At 43.1% G+C, this 22,827-nt stretch overlaps 1 protein-coding gene across 1 annotated transcript; it reads left to right on the top strand.

Moving 5' to 3' along the window:
- Window positions 1-2,616: 2,616 nt before the first annotated feature.
- On the top strand, window positions 2,617-20,812 carry LRRC74A (leucine rich repeat containing 74A). Its single transcript, XM_010287396.1, has 14 exons — window positions 2,617-2,644; window positions 5,870-5,980; window positions 7,202-7,377; window positions 7,670-7,777; window positions 8,526-8,622; window positions 9,051-9,100; window positions 9,898-9,979; window positions 11,665-11,750; window positions 12,103-12,297; window positions 13,870-13,965; window positions 17,324-17,467; window positions 18,613-18,720; window positions 19,383-19,468; window positions 20,743-20,812. The coding sequence occupies exons 1-14, from the start codon at window positions 2,617-2,619 to the stop codon at window positions 20,810-20,812; spliced, it is 1,437 nt and encodes a 478-aa protein (XP_010285698.1).
- The last annotated feature ends 2,015 nt before the right edge of the window (window positions 20,813-22,827 follow it).

Genomic DNA, 22,827 nt, shown 5'->3' on the forward strand with positions numbered 1-22,827 from the left:
TCTGCAAAGTCGCTCCTCCTCACCCGGCTGTGAGCACACCGTGGCCTTTGCAAGTTGAGACGCATCATAGGTTGAAACCAGACAGTTTCATATGAAAAGAGGAGTCCTGGCTGAACTCCACGTTTTTAATGTTTTGCTTTGTTCACCGTTCGAATGTGTACAACTTCTGAAGGCAAAACGGATCGAACTGAGCACCGCACCGCTACGGCTTTTTACACCAAATACACACTTCTAATGTGTGATCTCAGTAGCCGTCTTCCAAACTCCTTTTAAGATGGGTACTTGCAATGACTTCAAGACTCATGTCATCCCTGCCTTTTGCGCTGAAAAGTGCTGCCAAACTGCTCCCTTAGTGCTTGCCAGCTGCAGCCTCATGGGTTATACTTAGACAAAACACTTTTTGAGGGACAACCTGCCTCTTACCCTTTTTGTGTATGGTGATTAGGGCAATGGGTGTCCACAGCTAGGATCTGAGCTGATGTGACCATGTATTGAGAGAAGGCGTTAAGGGAGTCTTAGCAGTTAATTAGTAGATGAAGCTTGAAATCTTGTTAGCTATTGTGTGAAGTAGTTAAAGCAGGAGAACTGTAGTTCCTCCCAAAGACAAGTCCTGATAAACTGAAAGGAGCAAGAAGATTTGTGGCTCCTCACAAGGACGGTCCCTGATAAGAATTAAGAACTTACCTCAAGAAACTAGCTAAAACTGACCCTGCGGTTTGGATAGAAGCCAAAAAACAACGGAGCCTGCGCAAAGGCAAAAGGTTACTAGCGGTGACGAAGAGGAACCACCAGCCTTCATCCCCACGACCCCCCGACGACCACCACCAGGAGGCAACACGCAAGCGCAGATGGGAGGAGAACTCATTTTAATACGAAGCGGGGATAGATCATGCATATGTATAGGTATATTGCTAAACTTTATGTATATGCAACACTTTGCTGTATATATTTGAAGTAAGTGCCGCGTTGGGCGTGCACGGTTTTTGGTGGGACTACCCCCCCGTGCTGCCCAGCGCTGAATAAACATACCTACTTTACAATCTTATAGATGGTGCAGTCTGTTTTCCGCACATCAGTATGTAAATAAAAATCCCACCAGTCTTGTTTTCAAATCTCCCGTTATAAAACACCACAGACCATAGACGCAGTGACTTGTCTCAAATGCCACAGATGTCTCTGGCAAAGCACAGAACTGGACTGTGGTCTCCCATCTGCTGCAGTAAGCAAACCTCTGGACCCATCGTTGGTTTCTAGTCAGAAAATGGAGGGTGTTCTCCGGAGGAAGAATCTGCAGCATTAAGGGCTGATGACTGGGGCATTTAAAACAAGGCTGTTTTAATCTTTAAAAGAAAAGATCTAAGAAAGAATCTTCAGACCCAGCCCACATCAGCATAATCAGACTGAGATCAGAGAAGAATGTTAGTCAGTGCCACAAACAAGTAAGTATTTGGAGAGCCACAGTTGTTTTGCCTACACTAGAAAAAATATTTACAAACTTTGGCAATAAAATCAAAGCTGACAATGGTGATCTGCTTCAGGGTCAAACCTTCCACTGGCTTTTGCGGCATTTTGTTCTACATCCAAATATAACCCTACCATGGCCTCTAATGACTGGACTACTTGAGAGGTTTATGTAGAACCTAGGGGAATAAAACCACTAAAAATACCCTACCCACGGGGAAAAGGACTTTTTTTTCCTCTCTGTATAGCCCATATTACACTGTGTAGGCTATATATACTTCAAAATCTGTACGAGAGATTATGTGCACTGAGCATTACCCACAATGGAAAGATTTTGAAGTGTATTGTATCAGTTCTGCTCAACCTTTATCAGAAAGCCTCTTCTGTTACAATTTTGGTTTTAGCCCCTTAGGAAAGGTTACAGAGCCCTCGGTACAAATGATGTAAAATAATAAGTACTGAACCAATTTTGGCGCCAATAGTAGTTGGTGGGCTGAATGAGTACATGATTCGAGGCCCCATTAAGTGCTGACAGGTTTACAAGCCACACTTTATTACCAAATTGACAGGGAATTTGGCAGTAGAGAAGCCTGAGTCTGAACAAGACCAGTAAGGCAAATACATTCCTTTAATCCTCATCTCCTTTAAGACTATGACTGCTGCAGTCTGGCTTTCTCATGGAATTGTACAAACTGGAATACGAACTCAAAGAAGAGGAGAACTCTTATCAGCAGCCTAGTATGACTCTCTGCTATGTCTGGGGGGAGTCTCACAGCCAAAACCTCATCTGTTCTCTGGGAGTCGATGAGATCCCAGAGCAACGGCATTCCCAGCACTGAATGTCACCCCTCGGAGTCGGAAGGTGCGGGTGAGGTCACAGAAGGGTGGTGGTGGCAGGACAGGGGATGGGGCAGCCGGAGGCTCTGCAGGGCTTTCCTGTGACACCCGGCCAGCCCCTGCAGCGGGATTCTCCTGTTCACAAGCAGCATAAATCAAGTGACACCATTCCTCCTGGAGATTTTTTAATCACTGCAGCTGAGCGGCTGCAGTTTTTGTGTGTAGGTGTGAGGAGCTCACAGGGTTGAGGTGGTGGCAGTGAACTCTTCATTTACAGAAGAGAAAAAGCAAATGAACCCGCAGCTCGCTAGTGGTGGCATGGAGAACGAGTCCGAGAAGGATGCAGGTGCAGTCTTCATACTAGCAAACTAACAAATTAATTTCTTATTTTCCTTCATAATGCAATTACTGTAAGGTAGTCAGACATGTGGGACAACTTCTCTCTTTGGTTCTTGTTTTTCTGTATTTAAATAGCGTATAATGCAATTTATGAAGTGTTATATAATAATTTCCCCAATGGATGTTCTAATAGATGAGGTCCTTTATCAGAGTATTTTTCATTGTTTCAAAATGACATTTGTCTAAATATCCTCTCTTACTTTTTTGTAAAGGTAGCTCTGGGGTTTTTTTTGATCCAGCAGTAATAATTTATTGCCTATTTGGGATTAGTCCCTTTTAGATAGCTTTTCTGCAAACAAGATTTCTGTTCTCGGCTATGAACTCTTGAAACTTTCACTCCTTAAGTGTGATCTGACATAATTAATTACCTGCTGTCAAGCCCAAAAGATTATATTAAAGTTAGTATTTCTCATGGGTTTAACTTCAAAAGTACTATCACTAGGAAATACCTGGTCATTTAATAGTTGGTTGCCATTTTCCCTTACATATTGGTTTAAATAATTGTGTGTGAAATGCTGGCTGAATTTGACTGATAGTAGCAGCAATGAGAATGGTATCGTTTTTAATCCTGCCCTATTCCAGAGGCAAAATGTTGTCAAAGTATCTGGTTATTTTGCTTTTTTCTTCATCTAAATTATTTATATTAGGGGGGGAAAAAAATTATTTTTTCCCACAAATATGTAACATTCATTTATAATTTCTCTAGAAGTCTTTTGATATCCACAGTGGCATGACTTAAAATAGGAGATAAAGATTTGATACCCTTGCTAAAGCACACACAGTTCTTTCTAAACCACAATAAACCTAATTTCTCAATTTTTCAATAAATGACAACATTTAGGATATTAATTCCTAAATACTTTGCTTAGATACAAAATCACATTCCTCACAGCTGTTTCCTCATAGATTCCTTCAACACTTAATACTCCCAAGTTAGTGTAATCATATAGTTTGACACATCACGGAAATAACTGATTCCTTACAGGCTGTAAAAAAATGCTTATATTTGAGCATTTGTATTAGTATAATTTTGTCTGCAAAATGCTATGTTCCATTTTATGAGTTACCCTGGTTGAGCTGTTATTCTGATGTATTTCTTATGCCAGACATTCAGAATGAAAGAACTGAGGACAACCTTGGTAGCTTTCTTTCACAGCTGAAAATCCTTACTATATATAAATTAGATTTCATCCTGGCAGAGGAGGAGAACAGCAATTTATTAAAATCTTCGTCCGACCTTTATGTCCATCACTGTTAATAGCGATTCTAAGCAAGAACACTTCATCAGTTTAGCAGCACGAACCAGGACCTTGTTGCAATGGGAGGCAAAAGACGATAAACATTTTCGCTACTCCACAGAGCTACTGAAGTATAAATTGATAGTGTGATTTATCGAATATTTGTACAACACAAATGAGGGGACAGCATAAAGTACCCAGAGAACAGGCTTTGTTAACCTAGCACGAGAGAAGGGATTTGCAGCTATCTGGATGCATCCCTTGTAAGTCGCACATCAAACCATGGCTTGAACTTCCCTCCTAGCTCCTGGTCTGTGACTGGTACAAGCCATGCATGGGGCAGGCTGACCAGAAATCTGTGTCTGCAGCCCCAATAGCTGGGGAAAGGAGAGGGTGATAAAGGAGTCTCCAGACCCATCACTTTCCACTGCATTGGTTTTAACACCAATATCATGATTCAGTGCTTTTCAGACTTCTGCTTGAAAAACAGTATTATTTTCCGTACCAGCTGTATTTCCTCTACGGCTCCACAGGGGTGCAGGGATCACTTCTGGATCTACCTCAGAAGGCTCAGTCCACACACTGCAGGATGGCTGATGTACTGGGCACAACAGCCACATTATCATGAGATAATGCAGTCTGGATGGGTTTTGTGTAGCACAGACAGTCTGCTTCCCAGACTGGGAAGTTTGTTTTTGTCCAGCATTATAGGGCCATTAAGCAAAGATAACCAGTGGACACTACCATAATGTCCCAAATCTTTGGTTCTACTTGTCTTGTGAGATCTTTACATGGGATTTAGACCAATTTTTACTCTTTCTTTTGTCTTTCTCATGCTAAAGTAATGCAAATAAACCTGTCATTTGAACAAATAAAGTCTGGCAGAAGGAAATGGTCTTAATGAAGGAGCTGCAGCTGCAGGGCTGGTTGAAATGTGGTGATGTGGGTGCCAGCTGGCCAGTCTTTCCCTCACACAAGTCTGCATGAACAGCCAAACTGCAAGATCCATGTCACACATTGCTGCTAAGTGACATTCAAGAAGGGTACAAAATTACAGGTCAATAGCCTGGAGCTGTAAAGGGAAATAGGCAGTAAGAGAAGAAGTAAAAGCAGTGACAGGGAATGAAAAGAAAGATTAAGAGTTGGAAAAAACTATGTAATTTATTATTAGCCAGAAATTATTTTGGCAATATTGCTTTTCATTATTTTTGTATGCATTTGTTCCTCTTAGAAAGGAATTTTCCAAATTCTCCTTCTCTCTAATTATAAAATAAATTCTGAATTGTAGGCAAGAGAAGCTGTATCACTTCCAATGGGTCTGGTTACACTCAGTCCCAATGTACAATAGCATTCAAATGCTTTCTCTTCTGCCATGCTTCAAGAGTCCTACAAAGCATTCCCAGGTTGATAGAGTCAGCCGACTGTGTCCTGCCCATACCTGGGGAAGTGTGAGTCACTTCAGGACAGCTAGGAGGAACTGGCATGGATTTGGCTTGCAGGTTTGGGGGAAATGGGGATGGAGAGGGGAAATTTGCTGTTGCCTGGTGGGCTTAGAAATTGAGGAAGGGGTGAGAGGCAGCTCATGAGGATCAAAGACCTAATGCAGGAGAACTGTGAGTCCTCTGCACATGGGCTGCATGCTGAATTTGCGGAGGGGTCTTTCCAAAAGAGCCAAAAAGGCTCTTCCAAGCCATGGCCAGTCTGCAGATCTGCAGCCCCAGAGTGAGCCCATCCCCACACCAGGGTCAGCACTGCATGCATACAATGCACAGGGAGCAGTGGGCAAGAAGCAGGGCTGGGGAAGGAGTGCATCCACAGCATGTTGAAGAGGAGCACAGGCTTCAGTGAGAGTGATGGGAGGTTTGTCACATCCAGGGAGTCACATCTGTGCTGGGCTTACATTGACAGAATGAGTCTCTTTGGTTTCATGGCAGACCAGAATGAAGAGACGTCCAATACCAGTGAGTCTCCGGAGTCTGCGTCGCTGGCTGACATCTCAGCAGAGAAGGCCGCACAAGACTCTGACACTGACCTAGAGGTTGAAGGTGAATGTTTTCTGACCATCTGTCCTCACTAGCCTTTCCCTTTGCAGAGCTGTACCTACCAACGGATATGTATCTGAAATGGAGACCAAGGACACAACCCTGCCAAGGTCCTGACAGCCATGCCTAATCTGGCAACTGATAAAGGCGGGGCAATAAATTTCCCTCTAAGAGCTCTCCCTTTGACATCAAGCATCTTCCTTCAACTGCTTACTATACACTGTGACTATTCCTTTGTTCCTTCTCTCCTCTAGTCCTTAATAAACAACATTACCAGCCCAGCCCACTGCCTGGGCAGCAGGAGCAGCTAGCTGAAGCCAGGGATGGAACTGAGGCTTTGCTTATGTGCTCCTGAAGAAACGCTGCAAAGCAATTGCAGTCTGCATGGCATATGTTTGCCACAATTGTCCTAGACTTTTCTGGTCTCCTCTTATCCCCTGCCTAGTGGAGTCAGTCCTCTATCTAAACAAGTCTTGCACTCATTTTTGTAACAGTAGGATTTGTCCATAAGTTTGGATGAGAACTTTTAAACTTGTTATATATGGAAGGAAAATAAAAAACCGTAAGAATGCAAGAAAAAAATACTTTTTGTTAGAGGCCTCAGACTGAACTGGAAAATGTCTTTGACGAGAGGGGAATTTGTCTTGAGGTCAGACCATTGAATACATATAACAACATGGAGAAATATGAGCTCTAAGTATGGGGTTTGATGAAGGAATTCCAAATGACAGGTTTTTGTGGAAATACAGCCGCCAGCTGCGCTGATATGTCTCACTGCAGCTGTGTCAACAACACTCAATGGCCAAGATGAGAATGCTGGGATTCTTTCTGCTGGTTGTAAGCCAAAATGTTCTGAGCTACCCTAGCTCTGATGGCAATATCAGCTGCGTGCTTCAATTAAGATTTTAAAGAAAAAAAAAAGATTAAAATGTTTTTGCCTGATGTCAAGAATTCTCAATTACACCAAGAAAGGTTTAGTCACATTGCAGACTGGTGAGAAGCTACAGCAAGTCACTGGAGGGCAAATGGAGAAGCAAGGAGGATACATTAACTCTTGGAGGTCTGGGATAAAGCGATGGGGAGACCCAGGGGACAATAACCCTTTAAGAGTAAAACCCTACTGTTGTTGCATAGTGTTACTTAATTTTATTAAGTTACTTACTTTATTTAAAAGAGGAGAGAGGACAGTGAATGCACCACTCATCAATATACTTTTCTCTGTAGATCCTGAGACGGCCTTTGCGGGCATTACGGGTGCAGAGCTGTACTTGGAAGCATGCAGGCTGATGGAGGTGGTGCCTGTCTCACACTTTATTAAGAACTTGGCCAAGCCTTATATAAACCTGAACCACCATGGTCTAGGACCCAAGGGTGTCAAAGCCATTGCTATTGCTCTCGTGGTGAGTAGCCAGTAAGAGTAGGGCCACTGTTCTCAAGAACAATAGGCATTTTAGGCCACTCTCAAGCCTGGAAGCCATCACTGAGTACACTGTGGGAGAAAAAGTCATGTATCTTCCCCATAGGAGCTCTGAGCATCCCTAATGTTTCTAATCCCTTGCACAGGGAAGTCTTGTATGGCAACTGCTGACCTTTGCTAGAGTTACCTCCAGGAGCAAACTGATGCCCTTCCATGGGACACAAGTCTCCAGTGCTCCTAACTGCTAAAGGTTGTTTACCTTTATGTCTTCCCAGTCCAATGCAACCATCACCCATCTAGAGTTAGAAGACAACTGCATTCTGGCAGAAGGAGCGAAATGCATAGTAGAGATGCTACGAGAGAATTCCTGCCTTCAAGAACTGGTACCCAATCTGATGTAGTTTGTAGCCAAAATTATTGCTCACTTCATGCTCACTTCAGTTCAATCATCTGAAAGAAAACCAATTCATTCCATGACGATTTTAACCACATAACCGTTGTTCCCATGCAAAAATATTCATTCTGAAAGTCATGATACTTTGTACTGCGCTACTTTCTAAAATTACAAGCTTCTGAGAAGCAGAAGTGTGCATGTGATGGCAGTCTGGTGCATCTGGAACTGTTCTCTTCATTAGCAGATGTGACAATAATTACCATAACTAAGTCTTTCTAGTTCACACTTAGACAATGGAAAAAATGTTTTGGTCAGGAACTATCATTCTCCAATATGACATGAGGAAACTTTTCTAAATAGATTAAGGGGATATTGCAAAACTTTCAGATATGAACTGGTAGGAATGTTCCTTCAATCTGAAACTAGGGTATACGAAATGTGTTTTGATAGGCTATGGGATCTGTGTTACACTGGAAGAAAAAATTCCTGGCCAAATGCCTCTTGGTTCACTGAAGACAAAGACCCATGTGAAACTGATGGCTGTAGGGCTTTATTCCTGTTAGGAAAGATACGGGGTTAAACACAGCTATAACTCACATGTTAGTTACTGTCTGGCTGACATTTATCATATTGCTCATCTTGCATTATTCCCTTTATATTTTGGGCATTAAGAAGACAGTAAAGCTTAAATTAATTCTTTGGACTCGTCCTTCTTATCCTCCCTTCCTTCCTTCCAGAACATGTCCAATAACCACCTAGACACAGCAGGAGCTGAAGCCATTGCCAGTTTGCTTTTGGATAACATGTCCTACCTCCGTGCTCTTCAGCTCTCAGGTGGGTTGTATGCACCCAAACAGTGATGGCGGTGGAAGTGAAATAACATGTGTTTCATTCCAGTCTCTCATCCTGAGAATATTAGTCAGACCATGGGCAAAATCAGTCTCTCAGCTATGTCTTTGACAAGAACCCAGAGTAACAGTGGAAATCTAGATATAGTGATGTGATTAGATACTTGGCCTGCTCAGCCTCCAGCATCTCTGAAAACCAGTCCCTTACGAGAAACTTAGATAATTGCTGGAATGTCTCCCACATCTCAGAGTAATTCTACTCTATGGAGTGAAGTGGAATAGTGACTAACTTCTTACAGCCTGATACAGGCTGTGATTAACTGGAGGTTCCACCTAAAAGCACAGCTTCCTGCAGACCCCAGCACAGCATGAAGGGAGAGATCAGCACACTGTTAACGTACTTCTCCTCCCCAGGAAACAACTTTGGAGAGGAGACTGCACCATATTTTGCTGAGGCATTAATGGTGAGTTACCTGAAATCCAAGGTCATTTGTAGCCCTGGCTGAGTAACAGACTCTCCTCATCTTGAAGCTGCTACTCACTTGGCATGATTTCACTTGGCAATGCCCATGTGAATTCCTGGCATAATTCCGCTAAGTGCCTCTTGCTTACTTCAGAAATGAGAGAGGCTGTGCAGACACAGAGCAGGATGGACTGTGTCAACTTTTTCTCAGGACAGCCGTGTGAGTCTGGCTGAGAAACAAATCTTCTGGACTGTGTAACAGAACAATAGAACAACATCTGGGTGACAAAAAGTTTTCAAGAAGCATGGGTAACCCAACTTCATATCATTTTGCAATTCTCCAGTAAAAAGAAGATGCTTGACTTCTCTAGCTAGTTCCTGTCTCAAAGCCTCTGCGTCATTTGGCAGCACCAGAAGCTGCCTTGAAACAAGGCCTTAACCTGATACCAGAAAGTGCACTTGGTCAGGGTGCAATGGTGGGAGTGAAATGGGGGCAGAAACAGAATAGCAGGATGTGTTGCAGGCCAGACACGAGCTGTGAGAGGGAATTTTGCACAACACAAAGTCCCATTGCTTTTGCTGTTTTGGGAAGACAATCACTGTGATGTTACATGCCTGACAAAGCTTTGTTTTGGGACACACAGTGCCGCAATCTCCATGCTGATGATCTTCCATGCTCTGAAGATTTCAGTGTGTCTGATATCCCTCTGTTTCATCCTCATGTGGGGGCCTTAGCATGGCAGCTGGTTGCAGCTGGCTGGAAGATCTCATTGTCTCTGCACATTTGTCTCTCTGCAGGGCAATTACCAAGTGAAGGAGCTGGATCTCAGCCACAACAAGTTCTATGAGAAGGGAGGACAGCTCCTGGGAGAGATGCTCGGTAAGTTAATTTATTACTCCCGCAAAGCCAGGAGTACAGGCACTGGGGGATTTGATGGCGTCAGCACAGTGAACATCTATTTCCTTCTTCAGCAAAAATGCCCCATCACCTGGTGGGTCGTACAAAAGACAGAGCACCCAGGTTTAGAGCTCCCTGCCTGGTCCACAAGGCTCACCCTCATCACCACAGGTGATTCTAGCAACTATGGCTAACATAGAACAAAATGCAGGGTAAGAAAACACAGTAACAGAGCAGTCTGTGTAAGAGAGAAGAGAGCTGAAAGAGAAGTCCCTCAGGGAGTACAAAGCAGAAAATTGCATTTTACTAAAATCTAATAGGATCTGAACTGTTGTTTGTTTTAAGCTTTTGATTACAAAGTTCAGGAGTGATTTCATTTTTTCTTAAGTAGCCCAAACTCTCATGGTTTGAGCCATTGCACAGCAAGCAGCAAGGGAAACAGATTAGGAAGAACTAAAATTAAGCTGCCTAATTTATTTGTTCAGACAGACTGAGATCCAGACTGTGCTAGTAGCCCTGGAGAGGGAAAGCAAACAAAACAGTTACAGTAATTCAGTAATCTCATGTGCTATTAGTGCACTGGGCAGGACTTGCATGAGTATCTGATGGCTTTTTCCCTCAGTATATCCAACACGCCTGGTACCATAACGGCCACAAGCCTGTGCTGCGAGCATCCAGTGTTTGTTGCGCCTTGCAGTAACACAATGCCTTCAGTTTAATTAACGCTTTCCTTCTCCTGGTTCAGTATTTCCACTGATATGAACCTTTTTCTAATTACAGTTCATGTGTTTAAAAGATGGATCAATTAAAACTGCTGTGAGGGACAAGGCACTGTGCCCCTGCCTTGGACAAGCCTGCAGGCAACACAGAGATCAGTACCAAAACTTGTGACCTTCCTAGCACAGAAAAATGCCTCTCCAAACTTAAAGGTCTTACAGCTCTTCTTTTCTTCCCACTCACTTGAGGCAGGAGCAGCAGAGATTAATGCAGAATCTGTTACTTTTCTGGTTTGTTTCTCAAAGGAATATTTTAAAGTCAACTAAACTCACCATCTGCCTCAATCCAACCTCCCATCCATTGAAAATCTGGATAAGAAATTCTCTCTGAGAATGAGAAGCAAGTGTTGGCGGCAAGTCCTACCCCTCCCAGTGTCGCAGTAGACACAAATGAATTCACACATACCCTGCTCTAAGTAGAACTTACACCGTGAGGTGTGCTATGCATGTGAATTGGCACTGGCACATATACAGCTGGGCACAGCTACCATATGAAGCTGAATTCCTCTCTTCTGCTAATCAAACATACGCAGAGTGACTCTTGATATTTTAGATGTGGCAAGGAGAATCCAGCCATTTTTTGCAGTGAGAAACACAGGCAGTGTCTATTAATATAAGAAATCCTCCCTCTCTCTACCTTCCTCCTTCACAACTTATTCTTTGATTAAGCCAGAAAAAACATGTTCCCTTTCTGCTTGTGATCAACAGCTCATTCTCTGGTCTTTGGCTGCTGTGGACAGCAAAGGCTCTGTAGGTACAGGTTCCTCCTACTGCAATCAATGAAGGCTGTTGCTGAACCTGCAGCAAAATTTCTCTTAGTCCCTAAGTGTGGGTCAGCAGCTGTGTCCAGACCACTCTTCATGAACTAACATCTCAGTTTCTCTCTCCTAGCCAGCAACACAACATTGGAGATTCTGGACCTGAGCTGGAACCACCTGAGGAGGAAGGGGACAGTAACACTGGGCACAGGTCTCAGGGTAGGAATGTCCCTGTTTTGTGATACCCTTCACAGTGATTATTACCAGGAGCTGGTTGAAACACTGGTATGGAACTCAAATCCCTGAGGTCTAAGCAGGATTCAGTAGCTCTAGCAAGGCTCAAGACTTCCTACTGACAGTGGCAGTCAGCACTAGGAGAAAACCTGAAGCAGTGAGTAGGTCTGGTGATTTACGTGGATGGAGAGACCCTGATGGCATTGCAGAGATGTTGGATTCACTGGGGCTGCCTGGGTGTGACTTGAGGGATGCTCCTGTCTCAGCCAGGCAAGAAAGGGTAGAGTGGTACAGAAGATGGGCATGCAGTACTAAGATTCCTCTTCTCTCCCTCGAGGGCAATGGTGCACTGAAAATACTCAACCTTTCTTGGAATGGCATTGGCAACGAGGGAGCAGTGGCCCTAGGAGAAGCTCTCAAAGTGAATAACGTGCTGGTTCACCTGGACATCAGCAACAACCAAATCAACAATGAGGGAGCCAAGAAGCTCTGCAGGGGCCTTGAAGTCAATGGAAAACTCAAAATCCTGAAGGTAAAATAAAGCCCAGGCATGGCTAGAGAAATAGGCATGAGGGACAGAAGACAGAGGTGAGCTGTCTCAGCTAGACCTGGAGGAAATGAGTATTGCTCTGGGTTGAAGGTGAGCAGAGTGGAAGGAAATTCTATCCCATGAATTTCATTTTCTTTTCTGCTCCCTCAAAAAATCCCCCAGGGACTGGCTTGACATAACCCCACACCCCTTATCACCCCGAAGTGGTTGATTCCTGTCATGTCTAATCTCAGTCAGGTGAGAACCTAGGCATTCAACAGGTCTGCATATATACATAAAATGTAGTCATGAAGGTACATGTGTACACTGAAGTTTGCAGGTCAGCAAGAGTGTGCCTTTCTCAATGTGCTAATGATTTGCTAAAAATTTATTCAAACACAGGATAAACTGTCATTGCCATGTCAGGTCAATGCCACAGCACTACCTAAAGGAGAGGAGTATTATGAAGTCCTGGAAAAAGAAAGCCAAAACTGCCTTCTAGTAAACTAGGGGTCAATAATCCTGGAAAGGGCAAAACTGAATGACCAGCTAAGCTGGCTTCAGAGGTTAGGGTTGAGAGCTAACGTGTCTTCTCAATCCAAGATCATTCTCTAGGAATTCAACTCGGAAAAGTCAACTTGCTTACAAGCTGTATTCTCAGCTAGATCAACATAACCATCCTGAGAGCCTACAAATGGCAGTATGGTGGTTGAGGGCATCTTTAAAGCTGTTCATGTAGGCCTGTCTTTGGACATGCCTATCCTTGTAAATCACTGCAACCACACCACTCTTTGGGAATGCTGTTTTAGATTATGTAAATAAATGTGTCTTTCTGCCTTGCTCTTAACGTGGCTTGAGGTAAGGTCACTAACTCACACCAGGGCATAGCTTTCTCTATGTAGCTGCACAGACTGTCTTAGGAGCTGGTAACACAAAGGACTTAAAGGCGGACATGTCTTCTGCTGGCCAATGTCAACTAAGAAAGTTTTCCTTCAAATAGGGTGAGTGAGGCTGCACATGAAATCCAAGGTGGGGGAGAGGTGATGTTCACTTACTAAGAGATGCACATGGTAATGCCAACCCCATTAACACCAGATAGCTCAACCTGGTAGGCTGGAGGCAGCCGATAAGCCTGACCTCTGATCTGCTGTGCTGCCAAGAGGAGCCAAGGACATGAGAAATGTCCCTAGCCCCCATCCAGAGGGACCGTACTAGCAAGCACACAGTCAGATGCAGCCCATTGCCTCAGCCTCTCCCCGTCACATGACTGAACATGATCCACATCACATACTCCTGCATGACAGATATAAGGGACCTGATACGTGGAATTTCACACAAGGAGATGGAAAGAAGCTGAGAAGGCAACTCCACTGGGGAGTTGCTTTGCAGAGTTTTGTGGGACAGAGACAAGAGATGGTGAGATAACAGACAAACCCATCGAAAGGCACCACAGTTATTCTACAGCCCTGCTGAAGAATGGGAAGAAAGGGTCATCCCTGAGGTTACAGCATGCCTTCTGCCAGGCATTAAATCCTCGTTCTCACCACATCTGGATCTATGTCTCTTCTTCCACAGATGGCAAATAATCCCCTGACCATGGAAGGTGCCACTGCGCTAGTCACATCTGTCAGAAGGAATCCCAAATCCGTGATTGAGGAGATCAACATCTCAGTAAGAGCTTGTGTGCTGGAAAGCCTCCAAGACCATACACTATACATTTTTAGGAACTGGGTGGATCACAGAGCTGCCCCAAAACTGTTTTGAGACTTGCTGTTTGTTTCATTTATGCACAGCCGTTAATAAAAAGAGGCTACTGTTTGACAACCCTTCTAGGAGCCATGTGGAAATTATAGGGCTTTGGTCTAGCTCTGAAGAGAGGTGCCTGTAGAATCACCACATTTCACTCCCTCCCATTTTGCAATAGCAGAACAAGAACCAGGAGTGAATTGCCACTGGAGGACGAATTCTCTTCATCCCCTGAGCTGTCTCCCTCCAGGGTAGTTTAAGATGCCAGATACTGTGAAGTGCTTTGATACCCTGTCAGTATGTATGAGGAGTAGGAGAAGATGGATGCTTCAAGGCATTGAAAGCAAAACAGTTTTATTAAAAAAAAAAAAATTAAAAGGCTGCTGTGGAAGGAAAAAAAAAGCCCAAAGAGGCCAAATCTTAGTATGCTTCTCTGTAGCAAGTCGGGAGCACGACACATACCGTTGTAACCTCATGTGCTGCTTCTGAAATGGGAGACCTAGAAATGCTTCTGAGCTCCTCAGTGGGGGCAAGGGTTGCATTGCAGACCAGCCGTGGGGAGAGACCTGGGCACACATCAGTCTGCTCCTGGCCCTCCCATCCATGCATTGGTGTTTCTTTTTCCTGTGGATACTGTATTAAAGAAAGAAACTAAAACAAAGCAGAACAAATAATATTCCTCTATGGCCTTTCCTGAGAGTATTGAGGGCTTTCAACAGAGATCATCTGAAGAACAGGCATTCCTCTAGGGCAGAAAATTTTTCCTGCATAAATTAAGATCAAAGAGAATTATTTGCAAGTTGCAATTACTCTGCAAGGAGTCAGGCCTCATTCTGCAAAGGAGAACTAAAACAGGCTCTGTGGGGGTAAAGGACTTCATTACAGTATACATGGTTCTGCTAGTTTTATTGCTAGTAACCTAAACATTTCATACACTTGGAAAGAGTAATGTATTTTACCTAAATTCTGAGAAATTAAAAAAATTATTGAAATGTATTTATGTAAAAGGAGGCACTCGAGAAAATTTGAGGCAATGAGTTAATTAGCATTAAGAATCTTCAACCTAAATCTCACTATGCATTTCTGCTTTTTAGGGTTAACAGATGCTGTCTTCACCTCACTCTTCAAAAAGTCTAAATTACCTGGCATTTCACAAGATAAATGCTCAATGGCATGAATTTACAATGACATTTCAGTATCCCAATCAAATGCTTGCAGGCAAACATCTAATCTGCCTGACAGACTTCATTCCACCTGTGATGTAGGGAGTCTTGCATTTCAATTCAGATTATTTGCAAATGTACAGCTCTAAAGATTTTACGCTGTCTTAAACCTTTAAGAAATTAGTAAAGTTTTTAATCTTTTATGGGAAACTTAAGGGAAGACATAAAGAAAAGACTCTTCTGCCCCTTTTCCCAGTGATAAATGTTTATCTTGACTTTTAAAGAATCACTAGTGTGTCTGTAAGGGGAATTTTGAATAAGGATCATATCTAGAAACCTTTGCATGAGTTTGACAGCACTAGCAAAGGTGAAGTAATAGAAAGGCACACTTTTAATGACAGTTTATTGCTTCTGACAACATTTCTAAGCATGACTGTTCCTCACATTCTTTTCATAATCTACTCTTCATAGGGTTTCAACTCGTAGATACTGACTATCAAACATTTAATAGAAGTCATGAATCAAAATAGCTAGCACATACCCATCTTCACCATCACAGTACAAAAGAAAATACCATCGCTTTCCAGCTGTCCATGTGTTGTTTTTCTGGACTGTGATCTGACTGTGTCAAAGATACGGAAATGCACAAACTGGCTCCCTCCAGGTGCCGCCCAACCCCGGCATGGTTTGTTAGGCCAGACATGGTGCTTTGGATATGCTGCTTCTGAGGCCGCACTGGCGGTCCACTGGCTTTCTCATGGGGTCAAGCCCAGGCTGGTAAGCCTTGGAGAGAGCTGGCAGCCAGCAGAGCCAGCTTGGGCTCTCCTGTGCTGTGTTCCCAGGACTTGGCCACTCCACAAGTGTGCATAGTGCAGGGACGTCCGAATGGCTTCTTCAGAGAGTCACTCTGCATCCATAAAACCATTGGTCCTGAATGAAAGCTAGTAAACCCAGCCCAGCCCAGACTCATTCAAGACTGTCTTCAAGTAGCAACAGTCAAGAGCTCACTGCATGGTAGATCATAATTTTCTAGATGGATCTTAAGAACGGTAGATCTTAAGCTTCTAAAAAAGGAAGCTATAAGAATGCATTAGGAGACTTTGTAAATACACTTCAGGAAAAAATACGGTGCTTGATGCCTTGGAAACTTCCCACAATGACAGAAAACAAGCTTTCATGAATTTCCTGAACTGCCTTCAAATTTCCAATAATTAAATATATAGCTAACACAATACATGAACAATTATTCTGCCATCACAGGTATGAACAAAATCATAATCATGGTTTCAAAAGATGAGTCAAGGCAAAAGCAAATTTGTCATAACAAATTTAGAAGAATAAATTACAGTGACATCAATGTTTGCATTGATAGTTTACTTTCCAGTATCACAAAACCCTAAATCAGAACATTGTGCTGCTGCCCATTCTATAAGTACTAAACCAGAAAACTCACAGTGTGAGCTCTGAAATGCTGAGATGTCACTACTCTGTTTGAAATCCTTAGAAAAAAACAAACATCAGGTCTTGTACTGCTGACTGGAGCTTCATATTAGAGTTACACAATGAAATAGAGCTTTACCAAAAGTTCTTTTCATCTGATGACACCCGGCCCTTGCCAGATAGATGCATCTTTCTTGTCTGGGCTATAAAGCTACATTGCTGAAGATACTAATCCATTTAGGCCGTGGATGATTTTTTATTTTATTTTTGCAGAACTCTATGTCACATGTTGGCCATTAACTGTTCAACTTGCAGTCTGCTTCTTAACCAAATGGAAAGGAGACACATGTAGAGCTATCTCAGGGATGAACAGGAATTACTCGAATAACCTAAGTGATCTTCAGTGTAGACATTTACCTGATGAACATCTAGCTTGCATTAAATTAATTTCTACATAAATTAGTAGATCATTTTCTGTCTCAGGCACAGGAAGAGAAAAAGAAGAACACTTGTTTAGGGTCAGGCCTCCATGGGATTCTTGAAAGAGAAGAGTAGAAATGGGAGAAGGCACCACCCTTAGGAGAGACAGGTTAATGTTGACTTTAGAGGGATTGTTAATACAAACAAGTTGTTCTTTGTGTGTCCACACTGACTGCACTCTTCTTCTGCCTGCATACCAGAATGTGTTGGTGAATGAAACTTTCATCACATTGCTGGATTTGGTGTGTCAAACACATCCTGAACTAGATGTCATCTATGGCGAAGTTGAAGGCTGTATCGGCAAGATCCCCAAGCAGCATCCAAATCCCATGAAAGTGATTCAGGTGAGCTACTGTATTTGGGTCCATAGCTCCCCTGTACACAGTACACATGCTCCAAGCACCTGAGGGATGGAAGTTGGAAGGGGTAAGCTTTCTTCCAAGTGGGAAATTCAGCCAAGTTCCTTCAGAAAAGTTTATTCACGAAGACTGTCACAATGTTCATATATCTCAGTCCACACAGATTAAGCAAATCCTTCGATCTTCAGGAAAAACTAATGCCTTGGGATCTGAGAGCACTGGGGAAACACGAATCTGAATAGATGTTCACTCGCTGTGTAAAACAGATTGATTTCAGGTCTGATCCAAATGAGTGTCCATCATCATCACAAGCCCACTGCAACAGCTGACTTTCATAGAACAGCTCACTGACAGTTGTGCATCAAAATTAATGTGCTTCATAAAAATAGGATATGGTATTACAAGCAAATACTGTCCTCAATAGAGATTACTTAGTCTTTCAAGGTCTGTAATGTCTATGGATAGCAGCAGATGGTGCTGTCCTCCTTGCTGGAAGGCAATGCAAGCACTTGAGCATTGCTGAGTTAAATAACACTTTTGCACTACCAACTTCACTGTATTTCTTAGCTCCTGTGCAGATTTTTAGCTAATTGGGTGAGACTGCTGTAGATATGGATTCAGGTGAACTTAAGCAAAAGCTTGGGCTTTTAGCTCAGATCAAACAGTGCTGCTGTGCTTCACAGCTAGTGACACTCACACCAGCATGCTTTGCAGTCTTTTAACAGCAGTTATGGTACTCAGATGTGTCCTCGTTCAAACAGACGGGAATTCAAGGAAGAGGAACTAAAGTGATCAGAGATGTGGGGCCAAGGATTGTCTCTGGATTAGACAGCCTAGCCAAGCAGTGGCTGCTGGGATGAGGACCAAATATGCAATTATCAGGAGAAACATTTTTACTACTAAGTCTCTTTTCAAGGTAGAAGGAAGGGGAGGTATAACGGAGAAGAATGGGATTAACCTGAACAAAAGGCTTTTGTTCTGACAATTGCACAAGCAGTTATGGACTCAGATATCTCAGCAATAGGCTGAGTAAAGGCAGATGGACAGATGGAAGAATAAGGGGAGAGCTGGAGGTAGGTATCAGTGGCTGTTTCATGGTTATGCCCATGTTTTATCTCTATTTCTCTTAGAACTACTTAAAAGAGCACAACCTACGACTCTGGGACTTCTTTAGGAATATTGACAAGGATGGAAACATGAAGATTCCTGTGGCAGCCTTCCGGAGAGCCATGATGCAGGTGTGCTTCTGAAAGCATGGCCAGGGTGCTCTTCTGGCAGTGTACTGCTCTGAGGAAACCCCTCTGCTGCAGCACAGCCACCAGACAGCCTTGCTGGTGACATTGTTCAGACTAAAAGGCTACATTCACCCATTGCAAAAGTTGAGCCCTAAACAAAAGTTGAGACCCAACAGAAACGCTATGACATTCAATAAATACTGCAGATGGCATCAGTGATAATGGATCAACTTCAGAGTATCACAGGAGCCTTGTAAAATGAGAGGTCAGCTGATTGTATAGGATATACATGATCTTGATAGAAAATTATGTCTTACTGCTATGGGAAAATGAAAAAGAGTCGTTTAAACCCTTGCTTCTACACGCTGAGTAGACAGTTCTCTTCCAGCCAAAACCCAAAACCAGCCAAAACGTGATACTTGGGATCAGTTGCAATGGTCAGCCAGCTATGATGCTATTTTACAAAAAAATGCAAAAAATTGTTATTTTAATCCTAAAAGAGTGAAATTGCCTCCCCAGCACCACTCTGTGGATTTTTTCCATCCCTTCTTCCATGCACTAGGCCATCTACTCACCTATTAAAAGATGGTGGGTCCCAGTATAATATGGAGGACTTTTGTGCTTGAAAATATCCAGGTTTGCTAACATTTATCTTATCCTTTTAGCAATCAAGCATCCCACTGGATCGAGTCCAAATTGGTGAACTAGTGCGCAAATTAGACCGGAATCAGACAGGGGTTGTGGACTATAGGTGAGTTTAGTGCCCTCGCTTGTCTTTCTCTTTTTAATTTGGCTCAACACCAAACAAACATAGCCTTATTCGCTTTAGAAGGGGCATATGTTTTTGGCCAGTCCATTACTTACTTAAGTAAAAGGTAGATGAAATAACACCTTGCATGCTTAGAAGCCCTGTTGAGCCAAACTAGAAGTCAGTCTTATATTTCTGTGTGATAAACTTGCTGTGAGAGTGCAGAGATCTGAGAGCTGAACGGCATTTTCATTCATGCTTATAAGCCTGTGTGAGAAGCATCAGCTCAACACTGTCCTCCCCCTGAAGCCAGGGTAAGATTTGCAAAGACAGCCTATCTGTGCCTTCAGACCTTTTTCTCCATCCTCAGGGACTCTCGGTTTTTTCCTTCTCTCTGATCCTTCTTCTTAGGAGACCTAGTTTTCCCTGGAAACCCACTTTCAAACTACAGAACTTTTCATTCTCTTGAAAGTCCCTCTTCCTTAGTGCCTGTAGCAATCATGTCCAAGTTCTGAGAGCCTGAGCAGTCAGCAGCAAACTCCTTGGAGGTTGTCAGTCGCTGCAGGCTAAACCGCTTCTCATTGGACCCAAAACTCCCACTAGATTTCCCATCAGTTCTGACACGTGACTCATCAGCTGAAAGCCCTATTAATCATGCCCAAATATTCCTATTCATCAGCATATATTGATGGGTTTAAATATATGCTGTAGTCTAGTTTTAAGGCTAGAAGCAATTTTGCAAATCTCTTCACCTCTTAGCTTCCTAATGTTTTCAAAGAGAAGCAAATTACTTTGTTAGATCTGGACTTTATTCTTTTGCATACATTGATGCTGTACTAGAAGCATCCATGCTCAGATGCTAGACAGGCCTTAGCCTGGTTAATCTTGAATCAGAGGTTACACGGGGTTCCCAAGTACTTTAGGCACAAATTACAGAACCGTGGTGAAGTAGTAAGCAAATTAGAAACCGTTAAAACCCAATGGTCAGCAAAGACTTCATTTGGTGCCATTAATGCTGTTGAGTTGATATGTGGGGGAAAAGAAATATTAATATTTACTCCTTAATTAGCTGCTTAATGCATTTTAGCACTATAGTATGTGTGGTAGTGGTAATACTCACCTTGTAGACAAGAGTCAGAAGAGTTGTGACCTTTGCTGTCCTTACTGTTCCCACCTCAGGCTGTTTCCTCAAGGTCCTCTCAGCAACTTTAAGACACCTAACAGGGAAGATTCATTTTACTAAATTAATACTGGTTCACCTCTTTCTTTTCAATCAGTCACTTAAAAGAGCAGAAGCCAGCACAGAAGGCTGTGGAAGGGGAACTCGAGGAGGAAGAGAAGGAATAGCCATAAAACTGAAGCAAGGAGGCCGGTCAGACAGTGAAAGATTGTAGGAGAAATACTGGAAGAAAGCTGAGTGGCCCTGGGCTTGGAGAGGCCCAACACTGGGGACCTCTAATAGGATAAGTTATTGAACAGAGAAATAAAAGTGATGTTCCAGTACACAGCAGGCCCCTATACAGTCTGGTCCTTTAGGTTAGGGGCAGAAGAGATTGGTCCTTTGGAGCTGGTTACGAAATCTGTCTCACTCTGCATGCTGATGATGCTGAACTTACTTGCAGAGACAGAGACAAAAAGCAAGAATGGGGAAACCAAAAGAAGCCATTACCTTTATTATCCCCTTTTGAGGGAGAGCAGATGGACAAAGAAAGACTGAAGGAAGTACCCTGCAGACAACCCCTACCAGAATTAGCAGTTCTGACACAGGGACCATTGCAAGAGGAGAAGAATTAAATTCATAAGAAACTACAGCTAATGTTGCTAAAAACATTATGGATAATAAGAATTGTATTTAATATCTCTGTGGGAAAAAATACATTAAAAGAGTGGAAACCATAACATTTTAAATGGCTCAGATACTAAACTGCTTTTTTTAAACCAGTATTTAAGAAAAAAGAATGTTTCAACAACTCTTAAGAAGGAATGAAAGCCTTGTATATGTTAATATTTATACAAGAATAGAATTTATAAAATGTAAAAATATACAGCTGAGCAGAGCCGCAGAAAGTATATTTTGCCATGTGCAACTGCAAATATAGACTATACCACCAAGAAACATGGAGAACTGGGAAATGTTGGCCCCTCTGGGATGACCAGCCTTCAGTGGAAAGGAAAAGAAGCAGCTGGTTACCATCTGGTAAGTTCCCAGCAGAATAAACACCTGGAAAAAAGATCTTGGAATTATAGTTCAGGTGGCTCCAGTGCCTCATCAGACATCAACATGACATTCAAGGTCAGGTTGGACGGGGCTCTGAGCAACCTGATCTAGTTGAAGATGTCCCTGCTCCTTGCATGGGAGTTGGACTAGATGACCTTTAAAGGTCCCTTCCAACCCACCCTATTCTATGATCCTATGATACTATGATTCTGTGATTGTTGACGTGATGGCATTGGCATGACTGCTCAGTAGGCATCCTCAATACATGATGGACTGCTAGGCTTTAACTCATTAGCTCTGTGCTTTATGATGTCTGTGACTCTTCCAGAATTTATTTGTGATTGCAGTTGGTGTCTCCTTCACATACAGAATACATGGGGTTTTGACACACTCTTCCAGAATTTACTTGTGATTGCAGTTGGTGTCTCCTTCACATACAGAATACATGGGGTTTTGACATGAAGAATCAGAGCAGCGGAGAGTGTTTGAGATGTTGGGTAGTTTGCGCATGCAGGAGGATAACACTGTGGGACTTTTCTGTTCTCTGTTCGTTTCCCAATCATTCTGAAAATGCAATTAGCTTTCCTTGACTGATTCCTAAGCACTGAGGTATAGAATCATAGAATCATAAAATCATTAAGGTTGGAAAGGACCTCTAAGATCATCAAGTCCAATCAGCAACCCAACACCACCATGCCCACTAAACCATGTCCTGAAGTGCCACGTCTACACGTTTTTTGAACACTTCCAGTGATGGTGACTCCACCACCTCCCTGGGCAGCCTGTTCCAATGCCTGATCACCCTTTCAGTAAAGAAATTTTTCCTAATACCCAGTCTAAACCTCCCCTGGCGCAGCTTAAGGCCATTTCCTCTCAGCCTATTGCTTGTTACTTGGGAGGAGAGACCGACACCCACCTCATGACAACCCCCTTTCAGGTAGTTGTAGAGAGCGACAAGGCCTCCCCTCAGCCTCCTAAATTAAACTTTCAAAAGTACAAACTTGCACGCTCATCCCCTGAGTGCCAAGGCTGGGGGCGGGCCGGGAGCGGTTGCATCATTCTGCAATTCGGGCTGGCTCACGCCTCGGACAGACCGACGGACACGCGGCTCCCGCGCCAGGACGGGGCGCGCCGGCAGTGCCCC

Source organism: Phaethon lepturus, unplaced genomic scaffold (genome assembly GCF_000687285.1).
Source record: "Phaethon lepturus isolate BGI_N335 unplaced genomic scaffold, ASM68728v1 scaffold21875, whole genome shotgun sequence".
Taxonomy (NCBI): Eukaryota; Metazoa; Chordata; class Aves; order Phaethontiformes; family Phaethontidae; genus Phaethon; species Phaethon lepturus.